The sequence below is a fragment of the Ylistrum balloti genome, unplaced genomic scaffold, assembly GCF_031769215.1.
Source record: "Ylistrum balloti isolate Yb309-2 unplaced genomic scaffold, AGI_CSIRO_Ybal_v1 Utg370066, whole genome shotgun sequence".
Taxonomy (NCBI): Eukaryota; Metazoa; Mollusca; class Bivalvia; order Pectinida; family Pectinidae; genus Ylistrum; species Ylistrum balloti.
The window spans coordinates 1,118,049-1,144,830 of record NW_026782111.1 but is presented as its reverse complement, the minus strand read 5'-3'; the positions used below and the strand labels follow the sequence as shown (position 1 = coordinate 1,144,830).

Sequence of the window (26,782 nt, the reverse complement as noted above, 5' to 3'; positions counted from 1 at the left end):
CTTGGAGACCCCCAAGGTCTGCTTCTACTTTGGACTTATCCCCAGAGGTTCTTTGAGCTATGGCCCTTCAGCTCTTGACTGTCTGTTCCTCATAAGCAACATCTGACTTTCTTGCCTTAATCTTGATTTGATATTATAACATAGAAAAGATCACCCAAACTATCAGATATTCATTCCAAATGGATCTTGGCGCCCAAATTGATCTTTATTTTTGAAACCCCCTGCAACGAAGAATGACAGTCCTATTTCCTTAAATGTTGGATCATTTCCCTTCTTTCCTCTATTTTGCTTTTAATTATATGAAATTTGAAATCCTCTTAAGCAATAGTGATATTATAATCTTTGTCAAATCCGATATGTTTGCCTGTTAGCCATTGTGTTTTGTTTGTCTGTCTCAAATTCAGGTACCAACTAGGGACCAAGTGGAACCTACCTATGAAATTTCAGAAAGATTTATTCATTACCTCTTGAGAAATAGCAATTAGATAAGTTTTCCTTGTCAGAAACCAAAAAACTGCCTATTAACCATTTTGTTTTTCTGCTCAGCCTTAAAATCAAATGAGCACAAGAAGGGACCAAGGAGAACTTCGATATGAAATTGTAGAAAGATCAATTCTGTACTTCTCCAGAAATAGCTGCAACAGTCTTTCATAGTAATAAATACAAGATGGCCACCTGTCAGTCATTTTGTGTTCAACAATCAAATGGGCTCGACCAGAGATCAAAGGTAACTTCAAAAAACATTTGAGAAAGAGCCATCCAGTGTTTCTTTAAACAATTTTAACAATTACAATTTTTCATTGTCACAATACAAGATGGCCACCTGTCAGTCATTCTGTATCTACGATCAATCACAAAATCAAAAGAGCACAGCTAAGGATCAAGGGGCACCTACACATGAAATAAGAGAAAAATTTGTTCAGTTCTTATAAAGAAATAGTGATAACAAGTGTTGTTTATGTACAGACAGACAGATAAGAGGACTATGGACCAATGCATAGACATGGGGTGATTTATAAAGCCTACCATCTGATGATGATGGGCTAAAAATAACAATGACTTTCATCATGGTCTGCATGTACAGTTTACTAAATGTAGATATGTATTCAGATGAACAATTTATAATTTAAATATTGAATAATAAATAATTTCCTTGCAACAGACAATGGTCAAAATTAAAGAACATACAATTGTATATACAAACATGCAATATTATTACTTATTATATAATAGGCCTATTATCCAGTAAATTTGCCCAGGTAGTAGTGTCATTTAACGTGGAGGACTTTTCATTGGCTGTACCAATCAAACAATAGATTGTGATGTCAAAAAGATGAAAAAAGAAGTTTTTCAAACAAGAAAATGACATGAATGACACATGCTCCCCTGCAGGGATCGCGCTGTCAGTCCCCATCAGCACCAAATGCCAAAATACACTGATATTTCACTGCCACAGTGAACACATGAAAACAAATATCCTTTATTGATGAATTTACAAAGTTGTCAAATATGACCTTTGACCCTGAAATCCACAGGGAGCTAAATCAATGAAAAAATCTATTATTCAAATAATTTGATTTTCAGAATTTGAATTTGCCCCATACTCACAAAAATTGAGAGAAAAAAAAGAAATTAAAACATAAAACATACAATATATAAATTCCTCTATTTTTAGCTGCATTTTTTTAAAAAAAAATTCTTTTTTGAAATTGAGTGAACATGGTGGCCACTTCAACTTTTCAATAAGAAATTAATTGAATGATAGAGCTTTTCTTTGAGTTAGCCCTCTGTGAATATCATAAGGTCAATACATTAGTTTAAACAATATTTCATTCAATAGTTTAACAGTAATACATAAGATAATATTTGATAATCATACATCAAGCACAGATTGAAAGTTGTAAAATTTGATGTTTGAACGTTTGCGGTAAAACCGAACCTATAGGTTCTCCAGATATTATACTGAGTCAATCGGCATACCCTACATGTAGATGCATATGCCTATCTATATATTAAGAGCTAATACAGAATAGATATGGTAAGAAATTGTTGGAATTCAATTTCAGATGAGCAAACATATCAAGATATTTTATGTGATTTGTAAAATAGAAACACAATCAACAGTGAATATTTCTGAGATAACACACAGTGGAAAGTTTTTTCTTTTTTCATCTTTGCGCTTTCTAAACCGGGAGATTAATAAGTTGCTTTCCCCTTCTCAGTAAGGCATATAAATCTTCATTGGATAGTTCAGCCACATAAAACGGCACCTGTTTCCATTTCTTCTTCATGTCTGCCACCCCGAAGGCATCCACTATGCTGAAGCTGGCGATCTTGATGATGGGGAACTGGATTTCATGGTAGATACTAACGTTACCAAGATCTGATCCACAATTTTTACATGTAAGTTTTCCAACACCTGACTGTAGCTGTTGGTCACTGAACTGGGCTCGATTGAGCCTCTTTGCAGTTATGCGATCTGAGATGTCATCGCATAAGACGGCATGGTGAGCAGACATTATTGTTTTGACGTCGGTAGACATACAGATATATTCCTGACATTTTCCGCATCGAAGTTCAAACTGGCCTTCTTGTACTTCTCTCTTTCCCTTAGTGGCCTCCATTTCGCGTGCCAGTTTTTCCTCCATCTGGATCTTTAAAATCCTTCGTTGGAAGCTTTCCTGACTATGTTGTAAACGTCCTTGGAGTATTTCAATTGCGTTTTGCATCATGGCCTCTCTCATGAGATTGATTTCCTCTTTCTGGGCAGCCCTGCCTCCCTCGTTGGTCAACAGCACATACTTACTGTCATCTGCTCTGCCTCTACCTGTCAAACAAATGAAGTCATTTGTACAGAACTATATAGTAACATTCAACTTCATGTGCACATAAGTGTTGCAATATGCAGTATGCAAAAATCATCAACTCTACTCCATAGTAACTTAAGCCAATCACTAGTAACTATGGACCATCCATATACCTATACCTTTCCTGTACAAACTCTCAACACATGCTACCACTATTTTCTAATCGTGTAATAAGCCTACCCCCAGAATTTCTGTGTTTATTAAAGGATAAAAACAGTAAGCCTGTCTTACCTCTTGACTGGACCATAGCGATTTCATTGGTTACATAGTCATATCTGATTACAAGGTTACATTTCTGTATATCCAGTCCTTCCTCTGCCACGGAGGTCGCAATGATGACCTTGTGATGACCATCCCGGAAATACTGAAGCACATCTACTTGTTCGTTCTTAGTCATACCTTCAGCAAAAAAATGTTTTTGTTAGGTATTATAGATTCTTAAAGTGTACATACATGTACATACAGAAAAAGTAACCTTTACCAAGATTGTAAAAATGATCTGTAAAGTGAATAGCACATATCTTATAAAACAAGTCTAGAAAAAAGATACAATTCAGCCAAGCAATGAATAAAACTGCATCATACAGCTGCTTCATCCTTCTAGGACTCATCAGTGATGCTACATCATACAGTGGTTTTGTCCTTCTAGGACTCATCAGTGATGATACATCATAAAACTGTTTCGTCCTTCTAGGACTCATCAGTGATGCTACATCATACAGTGGTTTTGTCCTTCTAGGACTCATCAGTGAGGATACATCATAAAACTGTTTCGTCCTTCTAGGACTCAAGTCAGTGATGATACATCATAAAACAGTTTCGTCCTTCTAGGACTCATCAGTGATGCTACATCATACAGTGGTTTTGTCCTTCTAGGACTCATCAGTGATGCTACATCATACAGTGGTTTTGTCCTTCTAGGACTCATCAGTGAGGATACATCATAAAACTGTCAGTGATGATACATCATAAAACTGTTTCGTCCTTCTAGGACTCATCAGTGATGCTACATCATACAGTGGTTTTGTCCTTCTAGGACTCATCAGTGATGATACATCATAAAACTGTTTCGTCCTTCTAGGACTCATCTGTGATGCTACATCATACAGTGGTTTTGTCCTTCTAGGACTCATCAGTGATGATACATCATAAAACTGTTTCGTCCTTCTAGGACTCATCAGTGATGCTACATCATACAGTGGTTTTGTCCTTCTAGGACTCGAGTCAGTGATGATACATCATAAAACTGTTTCGTCCTTCTAGGACTCGTGTCAGTGATGATACATCATAAAACTGTTTCGTCCTTCTAGGACTCGAGTCAGTGATGATACATCATAAAACTGTTTCGTCCTTCTAGGACTCGTGTCAGTGATGATACATCATAAAACTGTTTCGTCCTTCTAGGACTCATGTCAGTGATGATACATCATAAAACTGTTTCGTCCTTCTAGGACTCGAGTCAGTGATGATACATCATAAAACTGTTTCGTCCTTCTAGGACTCGTGTCAGTGATGATACATCATAAAACTGTTTCGTCCTTCTAGGACTCGAGTCAGTGATGATACATCATAAAACTGTTTCGTCCTTCTAGGACTCGTGTCAGTGATGATACATCATAAAGCTGTGTTGTCCTTCTAGGACTTGTCAGTGATGATACATCATAAAACTGTTTCGTCCTTCTAGGACTCGAGTCAGTGATGATACATCATAAAACTGTGTTGTCCTTCTAGGACTTGTCAGTGATGATACATCATAAAGCTGTGTTGTCCTTCTAGGACTTGTCAGTGATGATACATCATAAAACTGTTTCGTCCTTCTAGGACTCGAGTCAGTGATGATACATCATAAAGCTGTGTTGTCCTTCTAGGACTTGTCAGTGATGATACATCATAAAACTGTTTCGTCATTCTAGGACTCGAGTCAGTGATGATACATCATAAAGCTGTTTCGTCCTTCTAGGACTCGTGTCAGTTATGATACATCATAAAGCTGTGTTGTCCTTCTAGGACTTGTCAGTGATGATACATCATAAAACTGTGTTGTCCTCTAGGACTCGTGTCAGTGATGATACATCATAAAGCTGTGTTGTCTTTCTAGGACTTGTAAGTTATGACACATCAAAAAGCTGTGTTGTCCTTCTAGGACTTGTCAGTGATACTACATCATACAGCTGTGTTGTCTTTCTAGGACTCGTGTCAGTTATGATACATCATAAAGCTGTTTCGTCCTTCTAGGACTTGTGTCAGTGATGATACATCATAAAGCTGTGTTGTCCTTCTAGGACTTGTCAGTGACATTAAAGGTCTAAACTTTGCAACCAAACAGACAACTGTGGAAAATTCAAAGTGATTGAAAGAATTAAATATCAAAATGTAGATAGAGAGATATACCAGCCCTGTAACTCTATAAATTTTGTGATTTGTAGATATCCAATAATTTCAGATGGACATTAAAATAACAAACCTCGGGGACTAAAGGTCCAGCACATAGTTATTTTACCATGATTATACAATACAGTGTATCTAGCTGCCCTACATATACGTTACAGACTACCATTACAACTTTCAGAACAAACATGTCAGACATAAATGCAACCTTTTCCATTGCATACAGTTTATTCTGAATATATGATAAATTTCAATAAATAGTAATGGTGGCCTTGACCTTGGAATGGTGACTTTGACCTTGACACTCTATATTTTCATAGTTGAGGTTTGCATTAAGTTTGATAAAATCCCTCTTAGAAATTAAACCTGACTATTATGATCAAATTTATTTGGGATCAAGAACATGGCATGATTGGATAGGATGACCCAACATTTTGCACCTATTTAACACTACTACACTGGGAACAGTCTATCCCAGCTATGAATTAATCATGTGATGTTAAAGGGCTTTGAAATCTCTCCAAGCACACAAAGATTAGACCTGTCCAAAGGGTTCCAACTACATTAACTATAGTGATTTTATTCATGTCTTGAAGATGAAAATTTAATTGAGGGTGGATGGTCAGAACCCTAGCGATAAAGATCATTTTAGTGTAGTTTTGTCCCTTCTCAGTCATACCTCCCTTCTCAACTGATGCTTGTGCGCCAACAAACTTTACAGGATTCAGCTTCCTCAATTCCCTGTCGTCTTTCATCCAGGATTCTATGGCCTTGACAAGGTCACGAGTTTTCACAAAGATGATGCCTCGGGAATCTTCTTTTTTCTTGTATGCCTCAATCAGCATGTCTTTGAGTTTGTTGAGTTTTGGGTTAACTTGTTCAGCATTATACAGACAGTTCTCAAGCAGACTTCGGCTACCTGTAAAAATGAATATCGTGATCATTAATGTTAGATGTATATGTGTATAACAATATGTGTTTAATTCACTCTAACAGAAACTAATAACACATGTCACCAAAACTACCCTTAAAGTCACGAATAATTTAATGCTTATGATGACCATTTTGTCAAAATCAGGAAAGAAAAATCAAAGTTGTGTACATCATGTCATAAATTACACCTTACAAGCAAATTTCATTGAAACTGGATAAAATGAAATTTTAACCAACAAGTAGATTGTATTTAGTCTCCATGTTAACCAATCAAAAAATTGTTTGCACTTTGTCTTCCATCACACACACGCACAGTAAAGTAAAAATTAGTTTTTCAGAAAAATGTTGGACATTTCTGTAAGAAAATATCCAAGAGGCCCTTTTCTATACAATTCTGGAACTTTTTCAAAAAAGCTTCATTTTCCAAAATTCTTTTTCATAAACCCTCAGTTTTCTTTTTTTTTTTCAATGGCTCAATTCAAAGGTATAACCACAGATCATGGTGGCCTACCATTGGTGCACAGACCCCAAACACATGACCATAAATTTTAAAAATACCTCATACAATATGGAATATGCTAATTACAGGGCAAACAATGCATAGAAATGGCAAAACAAGATGAAATCAAGAAGTTGAAAGCATTTGGCTAGATGTTTATTGGAATCCTCACCATCGTAAGTTGTCTCCATTTTCAGATCAGTGTCATCTTTCAAATTGGTATTACGTTCTTTGAATTCTCGGATTCTGTTGTCCAAAAAATCAAGGGCATCCTTGACACGAGCATCGTGGTAAATGATCAGACTCTTATTGTACAGCTGTCAAGGAAGAAAAATGTGTGTCAATCACAAACTCTTATTGTACAGTTGTCAAGGGAGACAACTGTGTGTCAATCACAAATTCTTATTGTACAATTGTCAAGGGAGATAACTTTGTGTCAATCACAAATTCTTATTGTACAGCTGTCAAGGGAGAAAACTGTGTGTCAATCACAAATTCTTATTTTACAGCTGTCAAGGGAGACAACTGTGTGTCAATCACAAATCTTATTGTACGGCTGTCAAGGGAGACAACTGTGTGTCAATCACAAACTCTTACTGTCTGGCTGTCAAGGGAGACAACTGTGTGTCAATCACAAACTCTTACTGTACGGCTGTCAAGGGAGATAACTGTGTGTCAATCACAAATTCTTATTGTATGGCTGTCAAGGGAGACAACTGTGTGTCAATCACAAACTCTTACTGTCTGGCTGTCAAGGGAGACAACTGTGTGTCAATCACAAACTCTTACTGTATGGCTGTCAAGGGAGATAACTATGTGTCAATCACAAATTCTTATTGTATGGCTGTCAAGGGAGACAACTGTGTGTCAATCACAAACTCTTACTGTCTGGCTGTCAAGGGAGACAACTGTGTGTCAATCACAAACTCTTACTGTACAGCTGTCAAGGGAGACAACTGTGTGTCAATCACAAACTCTTACTGTACGGCTGTCAAGGGAGATAACTGTGTGTCAATCACAAACTCTTATTGTACAGCTGTCAAGGGAGACAACTGTGTGTCAATCACACACAAACTCTTACCATACAGTTGTCAAGGGAGACAACTGTGTGTCAATCACAAACTCTTATTGTTCAGCTGTCAAGGGAGAAAACTGTGTATTAATCATAAAATCTGATTGTACAGCTGTCAATGGAGAAATTTGTGTGTCAATCACAAATCTTATTGTACGGCTGTCAAGGGAGATAACTGTGTGTCAATCACAAACTCTTATTGTACAGCTGTCAAATTAGAAAAATTTGTGTCAATCACAAACTCTTATTGTAGAGCTGTCAAAGGAGAAAAATTTGTGTCAATCACAAACTCTTATTGTACAGCTTTGAAGGGGGACAACTTTATCAACAAAAGGGACATATTTCTACATGGAAATCATGTACCTTACATATTTAATGATACAGAATACTCATTCCCTTAAGGTGAAAGTCAGATTGTGCTCATTAGCAAACACCACTGAACTAAAACATGTGTTTAAAACAGTCATACATGTGTGAAAAGTGTGTGTATGTATAAACAGTGGAATGTACAGTAGCTTTTAGCAAGTGATGCCATCAGATTTACTATGTGGAATATAAATTATGTACACACAATGAACTAAGGTGCCTAATGGACCTGCAATTCTCACCTGATATTCAATCCTTTTCACAAATACTTTATTTTTGCATCATTTTTGTGACATTCATCCTAAGAAACCATCAGCTAGATATCATAATTCTAGACTTCTTGGTAAATGAGAATAAGTTGTTTGAACATTTGAATAAATTTGACCCTGTGGCCTTAAATATTGAAAAAGGTAAATGTTTTTACAAACTCTGTTGGGCTTCATCCAAAGAACCTTGATGGCAAATGTCATAAATCTAAGCCTTTTGGTTGATAAGAAGAAATTGTATAAATGGTGGTGAACAGAGTGTTGCTGGAAGAATGACGGACGAAAGCTGCCCCATGCCAGAAGCTCATCAAGCTTGAAATTTAAGAGTGGGGGAAATTTACACTAAAAAAGTCATTTTGCCATAATTTTTACCCACATGTATGAATTTGTGACTTATTACATACTTATTAAAATACACATAAAACTTGTGAAGGTACATTGACAGCGAAAATATTTCCCGCATGTATAATTTACCTAATAGATGAAATTACGAAAATAACCGCATTTAAAGTGTATAAATATACTGGTACATTTTTTTCTTAGATGGCTATATAACGTTAGTTGTTTCTGTGTACATACATCTAGATAATTCCTGCAAGTGGTGAAGAATCGACGAGCTGATTGATCAAATACTTTGGCCGTTTCCTTCCACAGACGACTTAGCCACTGTGTGTAGGGGTCTGTTCCACGACCGGCCGGCGCTCGAAGGGTAGACGCAACATCAGGTACAGTCCGTGCATCTGTTGTCGAAAAAATATCTGGTCATTAAAATTATCCTCTAAAAACAAAGTGATGATTGACTGGGTAAAAATACCAGTCATTATTGAATTTTCTGTTTTGTCATTCTTAAAATTGTTCAAATCAAAGTTTGTACTTAAAAGGGGAGGAGGGAGCCAACATCAGTGCAGCGGATAGGTAAGATCCTTAGGTAGTTCAAACACTGGAAGATGTATACAACAGAACAACAGACTTATGCTGTCTTATAAAGTTTGGCACAGAATACTGCCTGCAAAATTGCAATATATATAAAACCACAGCAGGAATTTCAAAATTTTCATAATTACAAAAATAAAAGAGATACTGTATTTAATGTTTGCCTCTCTGTTGTTGTAGATGATGGCATAATACACTCAGCTACTATCCTCCAGCCTTGTGCAATATACTATGTGTACCGTTATTACTCGGCCAACCACCATCTCGTGTCAAATATTACTCACGATAGATTGACAGGCATGAAATACTAGACTAATAATACACAAAACTTACACACCCAAGAATAATTATATTTATAAGCCAGTGATATCCATACATGTACTTGTAATAGGAAGGAGTAACGAAAAATAACTCTGCACCCAGCAAGATTGGAACTAGTGACACTCCAGTCTCTAACCAGACACTCTACTGCTTAACTTAGGGGAAATTCCCTCAGACTGAGGCTAGTTATTGAGGTGACCTGTACTCTAACTTCTACACTACTCCCTCCTTCACAAAATCTTAAACCTGAAGACAACAACAACACCAGTTTAATATTTCCAAGGAAGCATCTCAATCTCCTATAGCATCTACCCTCTCAGTGATCAACAGCACCAAATCTGCAATAGGAATGCGTAATGAAAAACGTCCTGCCACTGCAAGGGTTCGAACAAGCAACCCTTCAGTCTCTAGCCTGATACTCTCTCACTCAACTGAAGGGAAACTCCCTCTAGCTGATGCAAGTAAGGTGACCTGGCCCTACTTGTATATAATATCTCCATTTCAGATTTCCTCAAGCCCAGATTTTCCTCAGCTAATATCTCCTTGAAAATATCTTGCATGAAAATTCCTCAAGGAATTTCAGGACATCCTAGCCGAGGACTTCCTCCTGTTCCTTGAGAAAATTTTATACAAGCCGTTTTTGAGGAGATATCAGCAGAGGAAAACCTCGACTTGAGGAAATCTCAAGTTGAGATGTTTTATACAAGTGGGGCCTGTACTCTCAATTTCTGTATACTTACGGTTAGAGTTTTGCATGAACTGTTCAATCTTGGCCATCAGATTGTTGATGGCTTTGCCGAACACATTACTCACACGACCTTGAACTTTCTCAGTAACTGTAATTAAAAACCATAAGTAGATGATAAAAAAAAGCAAGTTCATTTAATGTGAAAATCCTCAAACTTTTCTTTAAAATCCACACAAGCTTGGAACTATATTTCAGTGTGGAACAATTTTTTAAATGAGTGCCATCAGTAGTTTTGATAGTCTGAATTTTCAGAATCTTTGAAAGTAATTTTGGCCCCAGGGGTCTAGACCCTCCATTTATAGAAAAAATCAATTCCCATTCATCTAAGAATTATTCTGATCAAATTTGGTAAAATCTGCAAAGTTGTTCATAACCAGTAGCAATTTTAAGAAAAGGTACAAGTCTACCAAATCTTTTGGCCCAGGTGAGCTACAGATATAGAATTAAGATAAGAGATTTCTAGATAGCACTAACCTTGTTCAGGTATGCTGACGTACTGTTGAAGTTTTGCCCTGTTTTGTCGGACTGTACATAAATCTTGTGCGTCAAGGTGTGCCATGATCTTTTCTATCCATGTAATTGCATCCTCCTTCTTCCTTGCCTTGCCAACACCCACTGAGGCTGTTAAACCAACCACCTGAAACATAGTACACACAGCTGTCAAAAAGACATTATTTTTTCTTTAAATGTTTTAAAGAATTATATAATGTATTATTCTCTGAAGTTTTGGTTATTTCAAGAATGATCTTAGAGATTGAAACCAAAACATTATATATTAAAAACACCAAAAATTAAAGCACTATTTTTGCTAGAAATTGAACCAAAGATCTCTTTCTTACTAGGCTTACATTCAGCAGCATGAGCTATACATTTGAGTATAACTAGAAATTCTTCAGAGCCAAGAGGAAGTGACCAGTATTTTACCAGGGATATATACAACATAACAGGAAGAATTGAGGTCTTTTCAATTACAAAGTATTCATTCTTCATTTCCCAATACTATGGATCAATAACTTGGACATTGGCTAGGGCTCTGGAATAAGCTCGAGAGAAAAAGAGCCACTGACTTCTTAAATTAAGGAAAGGAGACAGAAGCCTCTGACTCTGGAATAAGGTTAAGAGAAAACGAGACACTGGTTTCTTATATTAAGGTAATGAGACAGAGGCATCTGGATCTCGAATAAGCTTAAGAGAAAAAGGGCCTCTGAATTCTTAAATTAAGGTAATGTGACAGAGGCATCTGGATCTCGAATAAGCTTAAGAGAAAAAGGGCCTCTGAATTCTTAAATTAAGGTAATGTGACAGAGGCCTCTGGCTCTGGAATAAGCTTAAGAGAAAAAGGGCCTCTGATTTCTTAACTTAATGTAATGTGACAGAGGCCTCTGGCTCTGGAATAAGCTTAAGAGAAAAAGGGCCTCTGATTTCTTAACTTAATGTAATGTGACAGAGGCCTCTGGCTCTGGAATAAGGTTAAGAGAAAAAGGGCCTCTGATTTCTTAACTTAATGTAATGTGACAGAGGCCTCTGGCTCTGGAATAAGGTTAAGAGAAAAAGGGCCTCTGATTTCTTAACTTAATGTAATGTGACAGAGGCCTCTGGCTCTGGAATAAGCTTAAGAGAAAAAGGGCCTCTGATTTCTTAACTTAATGTAATGTGACAGAGGCCTCTGGCTCTGGAATAAGGTTAAGAGAAAAAGGGCCTCTGATTTCTTAACTTAATGTAATGTGACAGAGGCCTCTGGCTCTGGAATAAGCTTAAGAGAAAAAGGGCCTCTGATTTCTTAACTTAATGTAATGTGACAGAGGCCTCTGGCTCTGGAATAAGGTTAAGAGAAAAAGGGCCTCTGATTTCTTAACTTAATGTAATGTGACAGAGGCCTCTGGCTCTGGAATAAGGTTAAGAGAAAAAGGGCCTCTGATTTCTGAAATTAAGGTAATGTGACAGAGGCCTCTGGCTCTGGAATAAGCTTAAGAGAAAAAGGGCCTCTGATTTCTTAACTTAATGTAATGTGACAGAGGCCTCTGGCTCTGGAATAAGGTTAAGAGAAAAAGGGCCTCTGATTTCTTAACTTAATGTAATGTGACAGAGGCCTCTGGCTCTGGAATAAGGTTAAGAGAAAAAGGGCCTCTGATTTCTTAACTTAATGTAATGTGACAGAGGCCTCTGGCTCTGGAATAAGGTTAAGAGAAAAAGGGCCTCTGATTTCTTAACTTAATGTAATGTGACAGAGGCCTCTGGCTCTGGAATAAGGTTAAGAGAAAAAGGGCCTCTGATTTCTTAACTTAATGTAATGTGACAGAGGCCTCTGGCTCTGGAATAAGCTTAAGAGAAAAAGGGCCTCTGATTTCTTAACTTAATGTAATGTGACAGAGGCCTCTGGCTCTGGAATAAGGTTAAGAGAAAAAGGGCCTCTGAATTCTTAACTTAATGTAATGTGACAGAGGCCTCTGGCTCTGGAATAAGGTTAAGAGAAAAAGGGCCTCTGAATTCTTAACTTAATGTAATGTGACAGAGGCCTCTGGCTCTGGAATAAGGTTAAGAGAAAAAGGGCCTCTGAATTCTTAACTTAATGTAATGTGACAGAGGCCTCTGGCTCTGGAATAAGGTTAAGAGAAAAAGGGCCTCTGAATTCTTAACTTAATGTAATGTGACAGAGGCCTCTGGCTCTGGAATAAGGTTAAGAGAAAAAGGGCCTCTGATTTCTTAACTTAATGTAAAGTGACAGAGGCCTCTGGCTCTGGAATAAGGTTAAGAGAAAAAGGGCCTCTGAATTCTTAACTTAATGTAATGTGACAGAGGCCTCTGGCTCTGGAATAAGGTTAAGAGAAAAAGGGCCTCTGAATTCTTAACTTAATGTAATGTGACAGAGGCCTCTGGCTCTGGAATAAGCTTAAGAGAAAAAGGGCCTCTGATTTCTTAACTTAATGTAATGTGACAGAGGCCTCTGGCTCTGGAATAAGCTTAAGAGAAAAAGGGCCTCTGATTTCTTAACTTAATGTAATGTGACAGAGGCCTCTGGCTCTGGAATAAGCTTAAGAGAAAAAGGGCCTCTGATTTCTTAACTTAATGTAATGTGACAGAGGCCTCTGGCTCTGGAATAAGGTTAAGAGAAAAAGGGCCTCTGATTTCTTAACTTAATGTAATGTGACAGAGGCCTCTGGCTCTGGAATAAGGTTAAGAGAAAAAGGGCCTCTGATTTCTTAACTTAATGTAATGTGACAGAGGCCTCTGGCTCTGGAATAAGGTTAAGAGAAAAAGGGCCTCTGAATTCTTAACTTAATGTAATGTGACAGAGGCCTCTGGCTCTGGAATAAGGTTAAGAGAAAAAGGGCCTCTGATTTCTTAACTTAATGTAATGTGACAGAGGCCTCTGGCTCTGGAATAAGGTTAAGAGAAAAAGGGCCTCTGATTTCTTAACTTAATGTAATGTGACAGAGGCCTCTGGCTCTGGAATAAGGTTAAGAGAAAAAGGGCCTCTGAATTCTTAACTTAATGTAATGTGACAGAGGCCTCTGGCTCTGGAATAAGGTTAAGAGAAAAAGGGCCTCTGATTTCTTAACTTAATGTAATGTGACAGAGGCCTCTGGCTCTGGAATAAGGTTAAGAGAAAAAGGGCCTCTGATTTCTTAACTGAATGTAATGTGACAGAGGCCTCTGGTTCTGGAATAAGGTTAAGAGAAAAAGGGCCTCTGATTTCTTAACTTAATGTAATGTGACAGAGGCCTCTGGTTCTGGAATAAGCTTAAGAAAAGGGGGCTCTGGGTTCTTTAAAATATGGTGAAGAGAAATGGAACTCTGGGTTTGGAGTAAGCTTAAGAGAATTAAGAGAAGGAGGCATTTTTCTCTGTGAAATAAACTGAAGAGAAAACGACCACTGGATATCTTAAAAAAAAAGCTAAAGAGAAGTAATCTTAGAGGCCTCTTGCTCTTACAAAAAAGCTGAAGAGAATAAAGGGTTTGGCTTTGTGAGAAAGAGGCATCTATTCTGTGAGATAAGCTGATGAGAAATTCATATATTCAGAAGACATATATTCAGAAGTTAAGTCAGTCATACTGTGACTGAGTATTACATTATAAATACCTGAGGTAGAGGTCTCGGGTCTGCATCTCTATCCAGCTTGTGATCAATATAATGGTGCATTATTCGGTTGAATGAATGCTTAAGATTGGTGTGATGACATTCATCAAACACCAACAGTGAGAAATCAGTGATTCTCACGTTCTTTTCCAGCAAAGCATTCACTAACAGCTGGGCAGTCACCACTAGAACATCGCGCCTATTGAAAAATTAAATTTCAATAACTTTTTTTCCTTTTTTGCTTTTTTAATAAAAACAATTTTCCGAGTGAAACATTAATTTCAAACTGAAACCGTGTTAACCAAAGGCTAATAACTCTCTACATTCTACTACTACAATGATAATTTCTACTTACAACTTCAATGTATTGCCATTTTTAAAATTCAACATCTATATATTTTGCTTTAAATTATTGGATATGAGCAGAAATTGCTACCTGAACTGTATTTTAACATAATTACATAAAAGTTTAATGAAAAAAAAACCTATTGAATTATTCAGTATTAACGTTTGAAATATATTTTTTTAAATGTTGACAATTTGTGATTTGGACCACATTCATTTTTCACTCAGATTTAACTGCAAATAAGATATTTGCTGAAATAGCCATAATTTACCTGACAGTGAAACTGGTGGATGCTCCCTATAAACAATTTTATTGGACACAAATTTAAACAAAGGGCAATAACTCTGTAATTAAGAGATTTCAGAAACTGAATTTGGTACAGTGTACATCCTTTTAGTATGACCAATGTATACACCAAATGTTATTATCCTATTATAAATGTCGGTAAAGTTTTGCTCTGGCCATGAAATCTCAACCAAGGGCAATAACTCTGTAGTTTAAGGGTCACAGGCCCATAATTTGGTACACTGCACATTGCCTTAGTATGACCAATGTATGTCCCAAAATTCATGATCTTTGCTTAACTGTGTAAAATGTCATGCTACGGACATGAAAAGATGGAAGGACAAACAAAGTGGCGACTTAATATATATTCTCCCTCGGAAAAATTTGGGGAGCAAAAATACTGTAGCTTTATTATATAGGGAAGGGAGTGTGTTATGCATTGTACCTTTGTATCCATACTGACAGCTCTTGGAAATTTTCTGTCCTTTGTGTTTCTCCGGTGATGACCTTGACATTTTTTGTGAGATAAGCCTGACATTGTTGACCCTGTTGCTCTGCCAGTGCATTCTGTTCCACCAGAAATGCTACTTTAGGGTTCCTTCTTCCCCTCATCCTCTCAAAATGATCCTAAAATACAAAATTTATCAGCGTTAATAGTTAACTCCAAGATGTTTCATTTGTTTGTTTGTTGGATTTATTCTCTGCGAACAGGCAGGTTTTTTTTTATGTGAGACCTCCTGGAGCTGCCGGTGGCTACCTCACTGAACAAGATATGGGAGATCCATCAAATGATATCCAGAACAATAAAGGTAAAGTCTCAGCTCTCCTCACAGACACAACCACAGGATTCTCCATGATATATGCTTTCTAAGTAATAACACACACTGACCTCAGTAGGGATAGGTTATTCTCATGTCATATACAAAATACAAATGCAGGCCCATCCAGTAACTTTTACTCTGAGGAAATGTGTTGCCCATTTAAACATAATGAAGAATGTTTCTAGCAAAATATAAGACCTGTGAAATAATGCAGTACGCAATTGCTTAAAATTTCAAAAATGCTCTTATGAACTTAAAAGCCTTCATTAACACCTGTATAATCTTAACAGTCATCATTAATATCTACATGTTCTTAAAAGCCTTCATTCATACCTGTATGATCTTGAGGGCCACATGGGTCTTGCCACTTCCTGTTGGAGCCACAATGATACAGTTTCGACCATTAAGTCCCGACTGCGCCAGCTCCATCTGGTAGTCACGCAATTTCAATGTTTCATGTGAGGTTGGGTCATCTGACTCCTTGTCCATTTGGTAAGCACAGTTGTCCACATTCGACTCAGACTCTGAAGTTAAAAACACTTGTAAACATTCTCAAAAAATTAATTTTGTATCATATCACACATTAAGTTTTCTTTGTTGAAAATGAAGTAATCAGAAATCAACTTTCTGATTCACAAAGATAGACACACAAATCTTTCAAAACAAAGTGATAAATTAATTGTAAAAATTAAAAATTATGTTACACACACAAATCTTTCAAAACAAAGTGATAAATTAATTGTAAAAATTAAAAATTGTGTTAGACACACAAATCTTTCAAAACAAAGTGTGAAAATAATTGCACATGGTAAAACCCGTCTATAAAGGCCCATCAATCATACACTGAAAAGTGCTGTTTATAGCAGATAAAGCCTACTTTAGAGCTTCAGATTGTAGAACAGACTAAAGTAGAACCAAAAACCAGTGGCCTTTGTAGGTAGGTATTTATTAAATAAGTTGTGTTTGATATTGCAAACCCTTATTTCCTCCTTGTTGAACCATACCGTCTGTTTGCTGTGATACACGTATATTTCTTTCTTCTCGAAGATCAAGAGCTTTTTCAACAGCCTCCTTAGTATCATTTAGTTGGTTCTCCAAATCCGCCCCTGTCACGTTCCTCGTGTTTGGCAGTATTCTGCCTCTTCCTTGCCCATTGATTGGTGCTCCAGTTGTCAAGCTTCTACTTGACCTTGATGATAGTGAACTTGTGAGTGACGGTGCTTCTGAACTTCTGCTGAAAGCTGTTGAAGGTGCTTGGGTACGATTGGAAGGGATGGAAATGTTTGAGAAATCGAACAACAGAGACATTGGACCACTCCTGTTTGGATGGTTTTCAGAGATGCTTGCAATCTGTTTCACTGATGTCTGCTCTGGCTGTTGTTCATTATTCACAATATTGTTAAAAATATCAGAGAGCATGTGCATCTGGTTGGACAGGTCACGACTCATAGATGGGGTACCAGAATACCTGTCCATCATTGATGGTCCTTCATTCAGTTCACTGGTGAAGGAAGTACTGTCTGAAGGAGGAGGAGCATTGAGGTTTCCTATGGAACAAGCTCCTCCAGATCCTGACAACAAAAACAGAGTGTCAGTCAATCTACTGTATCTTCAGTCCTGATTCTTTTAACAGTTGTGTATCTCTATTCATCGACACAAATCCCTTTAACATTTGTATATATATATATATATTTAAAGTCACAGATCCTAACTACTTCAATATATCTTTACTGATAGACCTTGATACCTTCTACATGTAAATATTTCTACTGATAGACCCTGATTCCTTCTACATGTATATATCTCTACTGATAGACCCTGATTCCTTCTACATGTATATATCTCTACTGATAGACCCTGATTCCTTCTACATGTATATATCTCTACTGATAGACCCTGATTCCTTCTACATGTATATATCTCTACTGATATACCCTGATTCCTTCTACATGTATATATCTCTACTGATAGACCCTGATTCCTTCTATATGTATATATCTCTACTGATAGACCCTGATTCCTTCTACATGTATATATCTCTACTGATAGACCCTGATTCCTTCTACATGTATATATCTCTACTGATAGACCCTGATTCCTTCTACATGTATATATCTCTACTGATAGACCCTGATTCCTTCTACATGTATATATCTCTACTGATATACCCTGATTCCTTCTACATGTATATATCTCTACTGATAGACCCTGATTCCTTCTATATGTATATATCTCTACTGATAGACCCTGATTCCTTCTACATGTATATATCTCTATGATAGACCCTGATTCCTTCTACATGTATATATCTCTACTGATAGACCCTGATTCCTTCTATATGTATATATCTCTACTGATAGATGATATACCCTGATTCCTTCTACATGTATATATCTCTATTGATATACCCCGATTCCTTCTACATGTATATATCTCTACTGATAGACCCTGATTCCTTCTACATGTATATATCTCTACTGATAGACCCTGATTCCCTCTACATGTATATATCTCTACTAGACTGATAGACCCTGATTCCTTCTACATGTATACATCTCTACTTATAACCCCTGATTCCTTCTACATGTATATATCTCTACTGATAGACCCTGATTCCTTCTGTATGTATATATCTCTACTGATATACCCTGATTCCTTCTGTATGTATATATCTCTATTGACAGACCCTGATTCCTTCTACATGTATATATCTCTACTGATAGACCCTGATTCCTTCTGTATGTATATATCTCTACTGATATACCCTGATTCCTTCTGTATGTATATATCTCTATTGACAGACCCTGATTCCTTCTACATGTATATATCTCTACTGATCGACCCTGATTCCTTCTATATGTATATATCTCTACTGATAGACCCTGATTCCTTCTACATGTATATATCTCTACTGATAGACCCTGATTCCTTCTACATGTATATATCTCTACTGATAGACCCTGATTCCTTCTATATGTATATATCTCTACTGATAGATGATATACCCTGATTCCTTCTACATGTATATATCTCTATTGATAGATGATAGACCCTGATTTCTTCTACATGTATATATCTCTACTGATAGACCCTGATTCCTTCTACATGTATATATCTCTACTGATAGATGATAGACCCTGATTCCTTCTACATGTATATATCTCTACTGATAGATGATAGACCCTGATTCCTTCTACATGTATATATCTCTACTGATAGACCCTGATTCCTTCTGTATGTATATATCTCTACAGATAGACCCTGATTCCCTCTACATCTCTACTTATAACCCCTGATTCCTTCTACATGTATATATCTCTACTGATAGACCCTGATTCCTTCTACATGTATATATCTCTACTGATAGACCCTGATTCCTTCTACATGTATATATCTATATGATTCCTTCTACATATATATATCTCTACTGATAGACCCTGATTCCTTCTACATGTATATACCTCTCTACTGATAGACCCTGATTCCTTCTACATGTATATATCTCTACTGATATACCTGATTCCTTCTACATGTATATATCTCTACTGATAGACCCTGATTCCTTCTACATATATATATCTCTACTGATAGACCCTGATTCCTTCTACATGTATATATCTCTACTGATAGATATATCCCCTGATTCCTTCTACATATATATATCTCTACTGATAGACCCTGATTCCTTCTACATGTATATATCTCTACTGATAGACCCTGATTCCTTCTACATGTATATATCTCTACTGATAGACCCTGATTCCTTCTACATATATATATCTCTACTGATAGACCCTGATTCCTTCTACATGTATATATCTCTACTGATAGACCCTGATTCCTCCTACATGTATATATCTCTACTGATAGACCCTGATTCCTTCTACATGTATATATCTCTACTGATAGACCCTGATTCCTTCTACATGTATATACCTCTACTGATAGACCCTGATTCCTTCTACATGTATATATCTCTATTGATAGACCCTGATTGTTACTATGATAATTTACCTTTTGTTCCTCCATCTAAGTTCTTCCATCCCTTTTCATTTAAGACCTTCCCCAACCTCTCCTCACCATTCCACTGCTCATCTTTCCATCTTATCCATACGTTTCCCATCCCCTTTCCCATTGCCATAACCATAATTCACTGCCTGTTTATTTCTCTTCTACATTCTCTTTCGATATCATTCATTAAAAAGCCCACCCATATCTGTTAATGTTAACTAGACTTAGACTACAGGGGCTGTTTGGAGGAGTTGTATTTATCCAGTGATAAGTCCATGTCTGGTAATAAGCCCACCCATATCTGTTGATGTTAACAAGACTAAGACTACAGGGGCTGTTTGGAGGAGTTGTATTTATCCAGTGATATGTCCATATCTGGTAATAAGCCCACCCATAACTGTTGATGTTCACTAGACAAAGACACCAGGGGCTGTTTGGAAGACTTGTATTTATCCAGTGATATGTCCATGTCTTGTAATAAGCCCAGTCCTATATATTGCAGTTATAATCAGGAAAACTGCAAATTAAGATATATATATTGTCCTGTAGTAAGCCCACCATCTACTCAATTAAAATATTTTCTGTCAGCCATCTGGACTTGTTACAAGATAAACACAATATACATGTTCCTGTAGTTTGTCTGATGGGATGTACCTGAAGCGTAGTTTTCCATAGTAATGGAGCTCATTGATGGCAGAGGACTGGTGTACGGAGGTTTATACTTTTTTGCTGTTGGATTGTCTCTTTGCTTTGCCTCATATTCTAAAACAAAGTCCATATTTACATTTCATGATATACCTGAATTACTTTTTATTGGAAAAATAGCATTTAGTGAAGCACAAATGAAAAATAAAGATATATTCTGTCCTTTTTCTTTTATTTCATTTTTAAACAGAAAACCAAATACAGACAAAAGCTAATTTCAAAAACAAAATAAGCAGGTGTTTGAAGAAGTTTGAGAAATATATTAGCATATTCTTAAATATCAGATAGTTTATTTGACTTTGCACTTGACAAAGTCCAAAGGGTTCTGACCATCCATGATTTTATACTTGTATTAGTCACAGTTGATAGTCAGAATTCCTCCCTCCATAAAAACACCAAAATCAAACAACCTTGCAAGGAACAACATCCACCCAATGTTTTAGATGATTTACGACATCATGTCTATAGTTATAAATCATACATCATGGAAAGATTTTTTCTACTAACTTGCACATGTATCAAAGCAATTCAATGGTGAAAACCTAGTGTGTTCATTTATCCCAACAACTTCAATTTCCAACATATTTGCAATAGCTGCCACTATGTAGAATGTCTCTAGAGTAAGCCGACTGCATCTGTGAGACAAAAATTAATGTGGTGTTTATTAAAAAAATGATATATTTAAAATTTATATACATGTACAAAAAGAGATTCCAGAGTGATCTCCGCACCCACCATCATCTGATAATTTCTTTTTTCTTTGAAAGTTGGATTTTTTTCCATTTCTTCTTTTAATTATGAGACATTTAAAATTTCCTATTAAGACACAGCCATGAAAACACTTTAAATAGTTTACTGCCAAATGCAAATGGTCACCAGACAGCCATGCAGTTTTGGCTTTTCTAATCAATCTCAAATTCAAACTAGGGACCAAGCAGAACCTCAAAATGAAGAAGATCCATTAAGTAATTCTTGCGTAATAGTTATAACATGTTTTCATAGTCAAAATTCAAAATGGCTGCCTGTCAGCATCTTTGTTTTCCTAATAGATTCCGAAATGAAATACTGCTCAGCTGCAGACCAAAAGGGATTCTACTGGGGATTTTTGAAAACTTTTCCTGAAACAGTAATAGCAATCTTCTACTGTCAAAATCCAAAGTGGCCATGTTGTTTTCTGGATCAGTCTGAAAATGAGGCAATGCACAATAAGAGACCAAGGGGAACCAACACATGAAGCATGAAGAAGATCCATTTGGTACTTCTCAAGAAATAGCAATAACAACAGTAATGTTTCAGGATGGACAGATGGACAAAGACACAGGTTTATTAACAGTCCATCATCTGATGATGGCAGGCTAAAAAGTTAACAAAGCTTTTATATGCTAGTTATGTCTATTACACAAAATCTAATGATTATTTGAGCTGTGAGTCGAAACAAATTGACAGGAGCCATTTGTTAACTTACTTTCAAGAAAGAGGGAATCCACTTCTTTTATAACGTCATCCTGCTTCCCGTCCTCAGCCTCATGAATTGCCTGAAGAAAGAAATCATACCATTCCTTGTGTCTCCTTGGGATTCGGTCAAGAAGAACCACTGATGCTGCAATATCACCACGACTGTATTTCTCAGCCTCAATTTGTTCCTTGTCTGTTCTGCTAAGGACACCGTAGCTCACTAAACACTGAACTAAGTTCATAGGGTTCAATTTCTTTATAAGACTTGGACTCAGCAATTCTATGAGCTTTTGGTGTTGGGATGAGCCAAAACTGTCAATATCCTCCCCACCTTTCAGAGCAGTGGCTAAATGCTCGAAATCTGTGACGAAAAAAAAAGGTTCAATGAGGTTTGAATTATCATATCTAGAGCAATATTAATATTTCAGACTGGCCAGTTAAACTGTACATTATGTTAAATGTATTTTAAACTTGCTTTACATTAATCTCTCCTGCAGCTGATACCAAATCTGTGTATTTATCAATATTAATATCTATTTACATCCTTAAATTCTATATGGACATGGTGGAATAAATGTAAAAAGACATGTAAGACATTTAGATGTAATGTTGCATCATTTATGTATTAATTTTCAAAATGTTAATAAAGACATCAATTTAATTATTTACTCTTAGATCTATTTTGTTGTCGTGGCTTTGTCAATGACACTTAGGTGGCCTTACCAGTCCTTCCAGTAAAATATGGCAGTTCAGTTGAACTTGTTATTATAACAATAAATGTTAATTAAGGTAATTTGATTTTGAAATGTTCCATAATAATCTGTGTTTATCATATGTATCAACGTTAATTTACATTGAGTGACTACAAATTTCACTTTGTGCACTAATGCACACTGTGGAGTGTGTAATTTCCAAAAAAAAAAATAAAATAGAAAAACTCTTTTACTGGGAAACACTCATTCTAGCGAAGTAGCTACTTATTTTTTGCCTTGTGTTGAATTAATGACTTAAAATACAAGTAAAAAAGTTCAGCTTTACATGTCAAGTTCACTCTAGCCCATCCTTCATTTTAAAATATTTTTACCCTATTGCATGGCAAAAAGAGCAACGTTTACATATAGTATGTTATGTTATGAGAAAGCATGCAGTATCACATTACATAATACCTTCATGACTGTATGTACACTCACTATCTATATGAAAAGTCACGTTTTTATGAAGACAAATGCAGTTATAACCCTGTAGATACAACAATTAATGGCATAATTTGCCTGATTTAAGGATTCATGATTTTTCCAATGCGAAGCTCTTGTGCATTCTGGAAGATTGATAGGAGCTTTCCCTAGCTTCAGGATATGACAGAGAAATCTCTACCCTCGGAGGAGATTCCTGACAGTCAAACTCTCAGGAAAAGGCTCCGGTTAGACAGACGTGAATCTACTTCATGGATAGAGATTTCTTTGTCCTACCCTCAAACTAAGGAATAATATTTTTTCTACACCTTATCTCAAAAATAATTTAAATTGTACAACAATACAGATGTATGCTGACAAATATAGACACAAAATCAAGCAACTTTTATTTTGACCGATTTGTAATCTACAATATACATTGTAAATCATTGTCATTATGCATCTAAAATTGGTTTTTATAAACAAAATAATCAGATACTGTCTTACAAAAATATTGAAGTTATATCTTAAAACTCTTATCATCAATCAGTCACATCTCTTATGTCTCAAATTAACAACAGCATGTGTTTATATTCTGTGCATGCTGACTGTCTTATCCCGCCAAGATAGAGGTATCTTTCCCTCACCAAAATGTGGATATTTCTGTCCAATAGGGTAGAAAACTAGGTCCTACCCAAACTGAAAGGGGGAAAATTGTTATTATACAAATGTATTTTGCATTTTGTTTGGGCATTCTATACACTATTGATGATAATGTAAAATATTGAATTCACTTTTACAACAAGTGCAGTATCCTAATGACATGAAAAAACAAGGGAGCAAAATAATCAGTCACTTCTGTGTGATATATATATGTAGACAGAGATACAATGTATCTCTATACTCAGGCAAAGAGATACATGATGTTGTGTCAACATTACTGACCAGTCATAGAGCAAACATTTGGACAAGTTAACTATTTACTCATTTCAGATCAAGATAGGAGATTGCAACTGTAGGTGTAAGATTTTTATGTTGCCCAACATTTGGTAAACCTCAATTATAATCTTTGTGATTAAGATCGCCCAACTTCATTTCCAAGGGATTGCAGAATTATATCAATCAAATTTACCTGCTTCTAAAAGACTTTGAACAAACGTGGTCCACTTCCCTTTTTCTGGTGTCTCCTTGATGATTTCCAAAAGTTTTTCCATGGCTTTGATATCTCCTTCTCGTTCTTTTATTTGTCTTATTTCTTGCTTTTTACCTACAGAATGTACAACGCTAAGTTATATACATAATTACCATTAAAAGTCTAAGCTCCTTATTCCTCATCAAGAGTCGTCTTTATATTAATATTGAACTGCCGCTATAAGCTTTATTGTATTAGTTTTCAAAGACTGTCTTGGGCTGTAATACTGCTAACACGGCTGAATTAGCTGACATGCCACAAAAGTTTCGATCTTTGCGATAAGTACCACCAAGCTTAGCAGCAGGACTGTACACATTCTGATATCTCCCAGAATTGCTTCCCTTTGTTTCACTATAATGATGTGGAAACTAAGAGTACTGGTCGCTTTACAAGTCTGGGCTAATGGGAATTTCCCTTTAGTCGATTGGTAGAGTGTCGGACTAGAGACTAAAAAGTCACTAGTTCAAACTCCACCAGGGTCAGGATGTTTTTTTACAACTCCTTCCTATTAGTGATAAGCTTGACAACTGATGGGGGCAGAGCACAGCAAGACATCTCTGCTACAGTTACCAGTGCCATCAGCAATACAGCCTCTAATTTCATTATTCAACCCTTTTATAAGAAAACATGTTGAGTACCTGGTATGTATATTTTAGAACTAAATTTACTTACTAAAAGTTAAATATTAAACTGTGGGTATTTATTTCAACAGTAAAGAACTTAAAAAGTGCATTTATGATTATTATTAATATTATAAGCCTGTAGTACAGAAAACATGTTATTTTGAATTTTTATAATCCAAAGGCAGTTAATTTAATTCATCTTAATTGACACTGGTATGAATAGCACACAGTACATCATAAGTGCCATATACTGACATGTAATAATGAACCAGTTGTTTAGTCACATTAATCCTGAATGACACTGAACAGAAGAATTTATCTAGTTGAGTTGATTACCATGGAAATGACAAGTCTATATTGATTATTTATGTTATTCTGAATAGAACACAGGTAGTTTATCTTAATTTAGATAACAGTCAGAATTGAGCATTTCAATGACTTCGTGGCACAGTGAATGAGCACAAAAGCTAAAGCCAGATATTTAAATCACCATTGTATCTATACAGGAAGTTTCTGATCCCTCTACATGTACATATTATACGCCCCTGACGTAAATGTATATTACGTACATATATATAGGGTCATGGGTTTTTGTCCACTATCTCGTGTGTTGTAGGCAGTGCATCGTACTTACCTTTATCTAGAAAAGTTAGTGATACCAACAATTCATGGGCGAAAACACATTCTATGATGTGGGCTTGGAACAAGCAAACTCTTTTTTCGATCAACTCTTCCACAGACATCTCTGCTGTCGCCATCTTTCAATATTCTCTTTTGACAGCACAACAGTAATTTGGGGAAATCCTAGTTTTTTTGTACCTCGGCCTCGGAGTCATGACGTCATTTTCTTGATAAACCTTGTCAATACCTACTTTCACTTTCGGTTTCGGCATTGCAGAATTAAAGTATGCTATTATAAACTAAATGAAGGAGATCTTTTAAAGAACGAGTATGAATTTTATGTGAATATTGTGTTTGATCATAAATCGTTTCTGTTGTCGCCGTTTTTTGTAATGTGAACTTTCGTTTTGGACATGCTAGGAAAATCAGTGACGTCATTGCTTTTGGATTCGTCTGAACAAAAATAGACCTTCGCGAGTTACATAACAAAATCAGTTAAACCAAAATGTGTTCACTCACAGGTCAATGGTTGTACAAGTCGATATATACACGTGCACTTTTGGTTTTTATAGTATTATGTACATGCTAACCATCATGCTGTTTAAAAATTCGACAAAACTAATCGATATGAAATTTATTCAGATAAAATAGGCATAGGCATGCATTCTTTAAATTAAAATTACAGCATAAGAATATTTACAATTCCAGCACTTGGTATAGTAAAATTTGGAATAAGATAGGAAATCAAATATTTTATATGGAGGAAAAATATAAACACGGCACTTGACGCTTTCAGCAAACCTGATCGCTTGATAGTCACGTGTTGGTCCATAAGGTAAAAAAAACAAACAAACAAACGAAATAAGGTTCACTCTTATCAGATAATAAATTCCATACAATCTAGATCCGATCTCATCGAGATTTTTTCATAGTTGAAACTACAAAAATATGTTCATTAATAAATGAAAATGAAAAGATAAGAATTAAATGAGAGTTTTAAAATATGCACCAAATTGATTTCTGTTGTCACGTAGTTCATTTTTTTCAGCTGTCTATTTCATGGATAACTGTGTAGATTCG

The 26,782-nt window shown here is 36.1% G+C and overlaps 1 protein-coding gene across 1 annotated transcript; it reads right to left on the bottom strand.

Moving 5' to 3' along the window:
- Window positions 1–1,601: 1,601 nt before the first annotated feature.
- LOC132549565 (antiviral innate immune response receptor RIG-I-like) lies at window positions 1,602–25,844 on the bottom strand. Its single transcript, XM_060213503.1, has 15 exons — window positions 25,716–25,844; window positions 24,399–24,533; window positions 22,105–22,455; window positions 20,589–20,696; window positions 16,928–17,494; window positions 16,257–16,447; window positions 15,548–15,729; window positions 14,475–14,670; window positions 10,868–11,030; window positions 10,386–10,481; window positions 8,971–9,131; window positions 6,860–7,004; window positions 5,935–6,174; window positions 3,099–3,266; window positions 1,602–2,827 (listed from the first exon to the last, which is right to left on the bottom strand). Exons 1-15 carry the CDS (start codon window positions 25,837–25,839, stop codon window positions 2,184–2,186), a joined length of 3,471 nt encoding a protein of 1,156 aa, XP_060069486.1. The 5' UTR covers window positions 25,840–25,844; the 3' UTR covers window positions 1,602–2,183.
- Window positions 25,845–26,782: the final 938 nt, after the last annotated feature.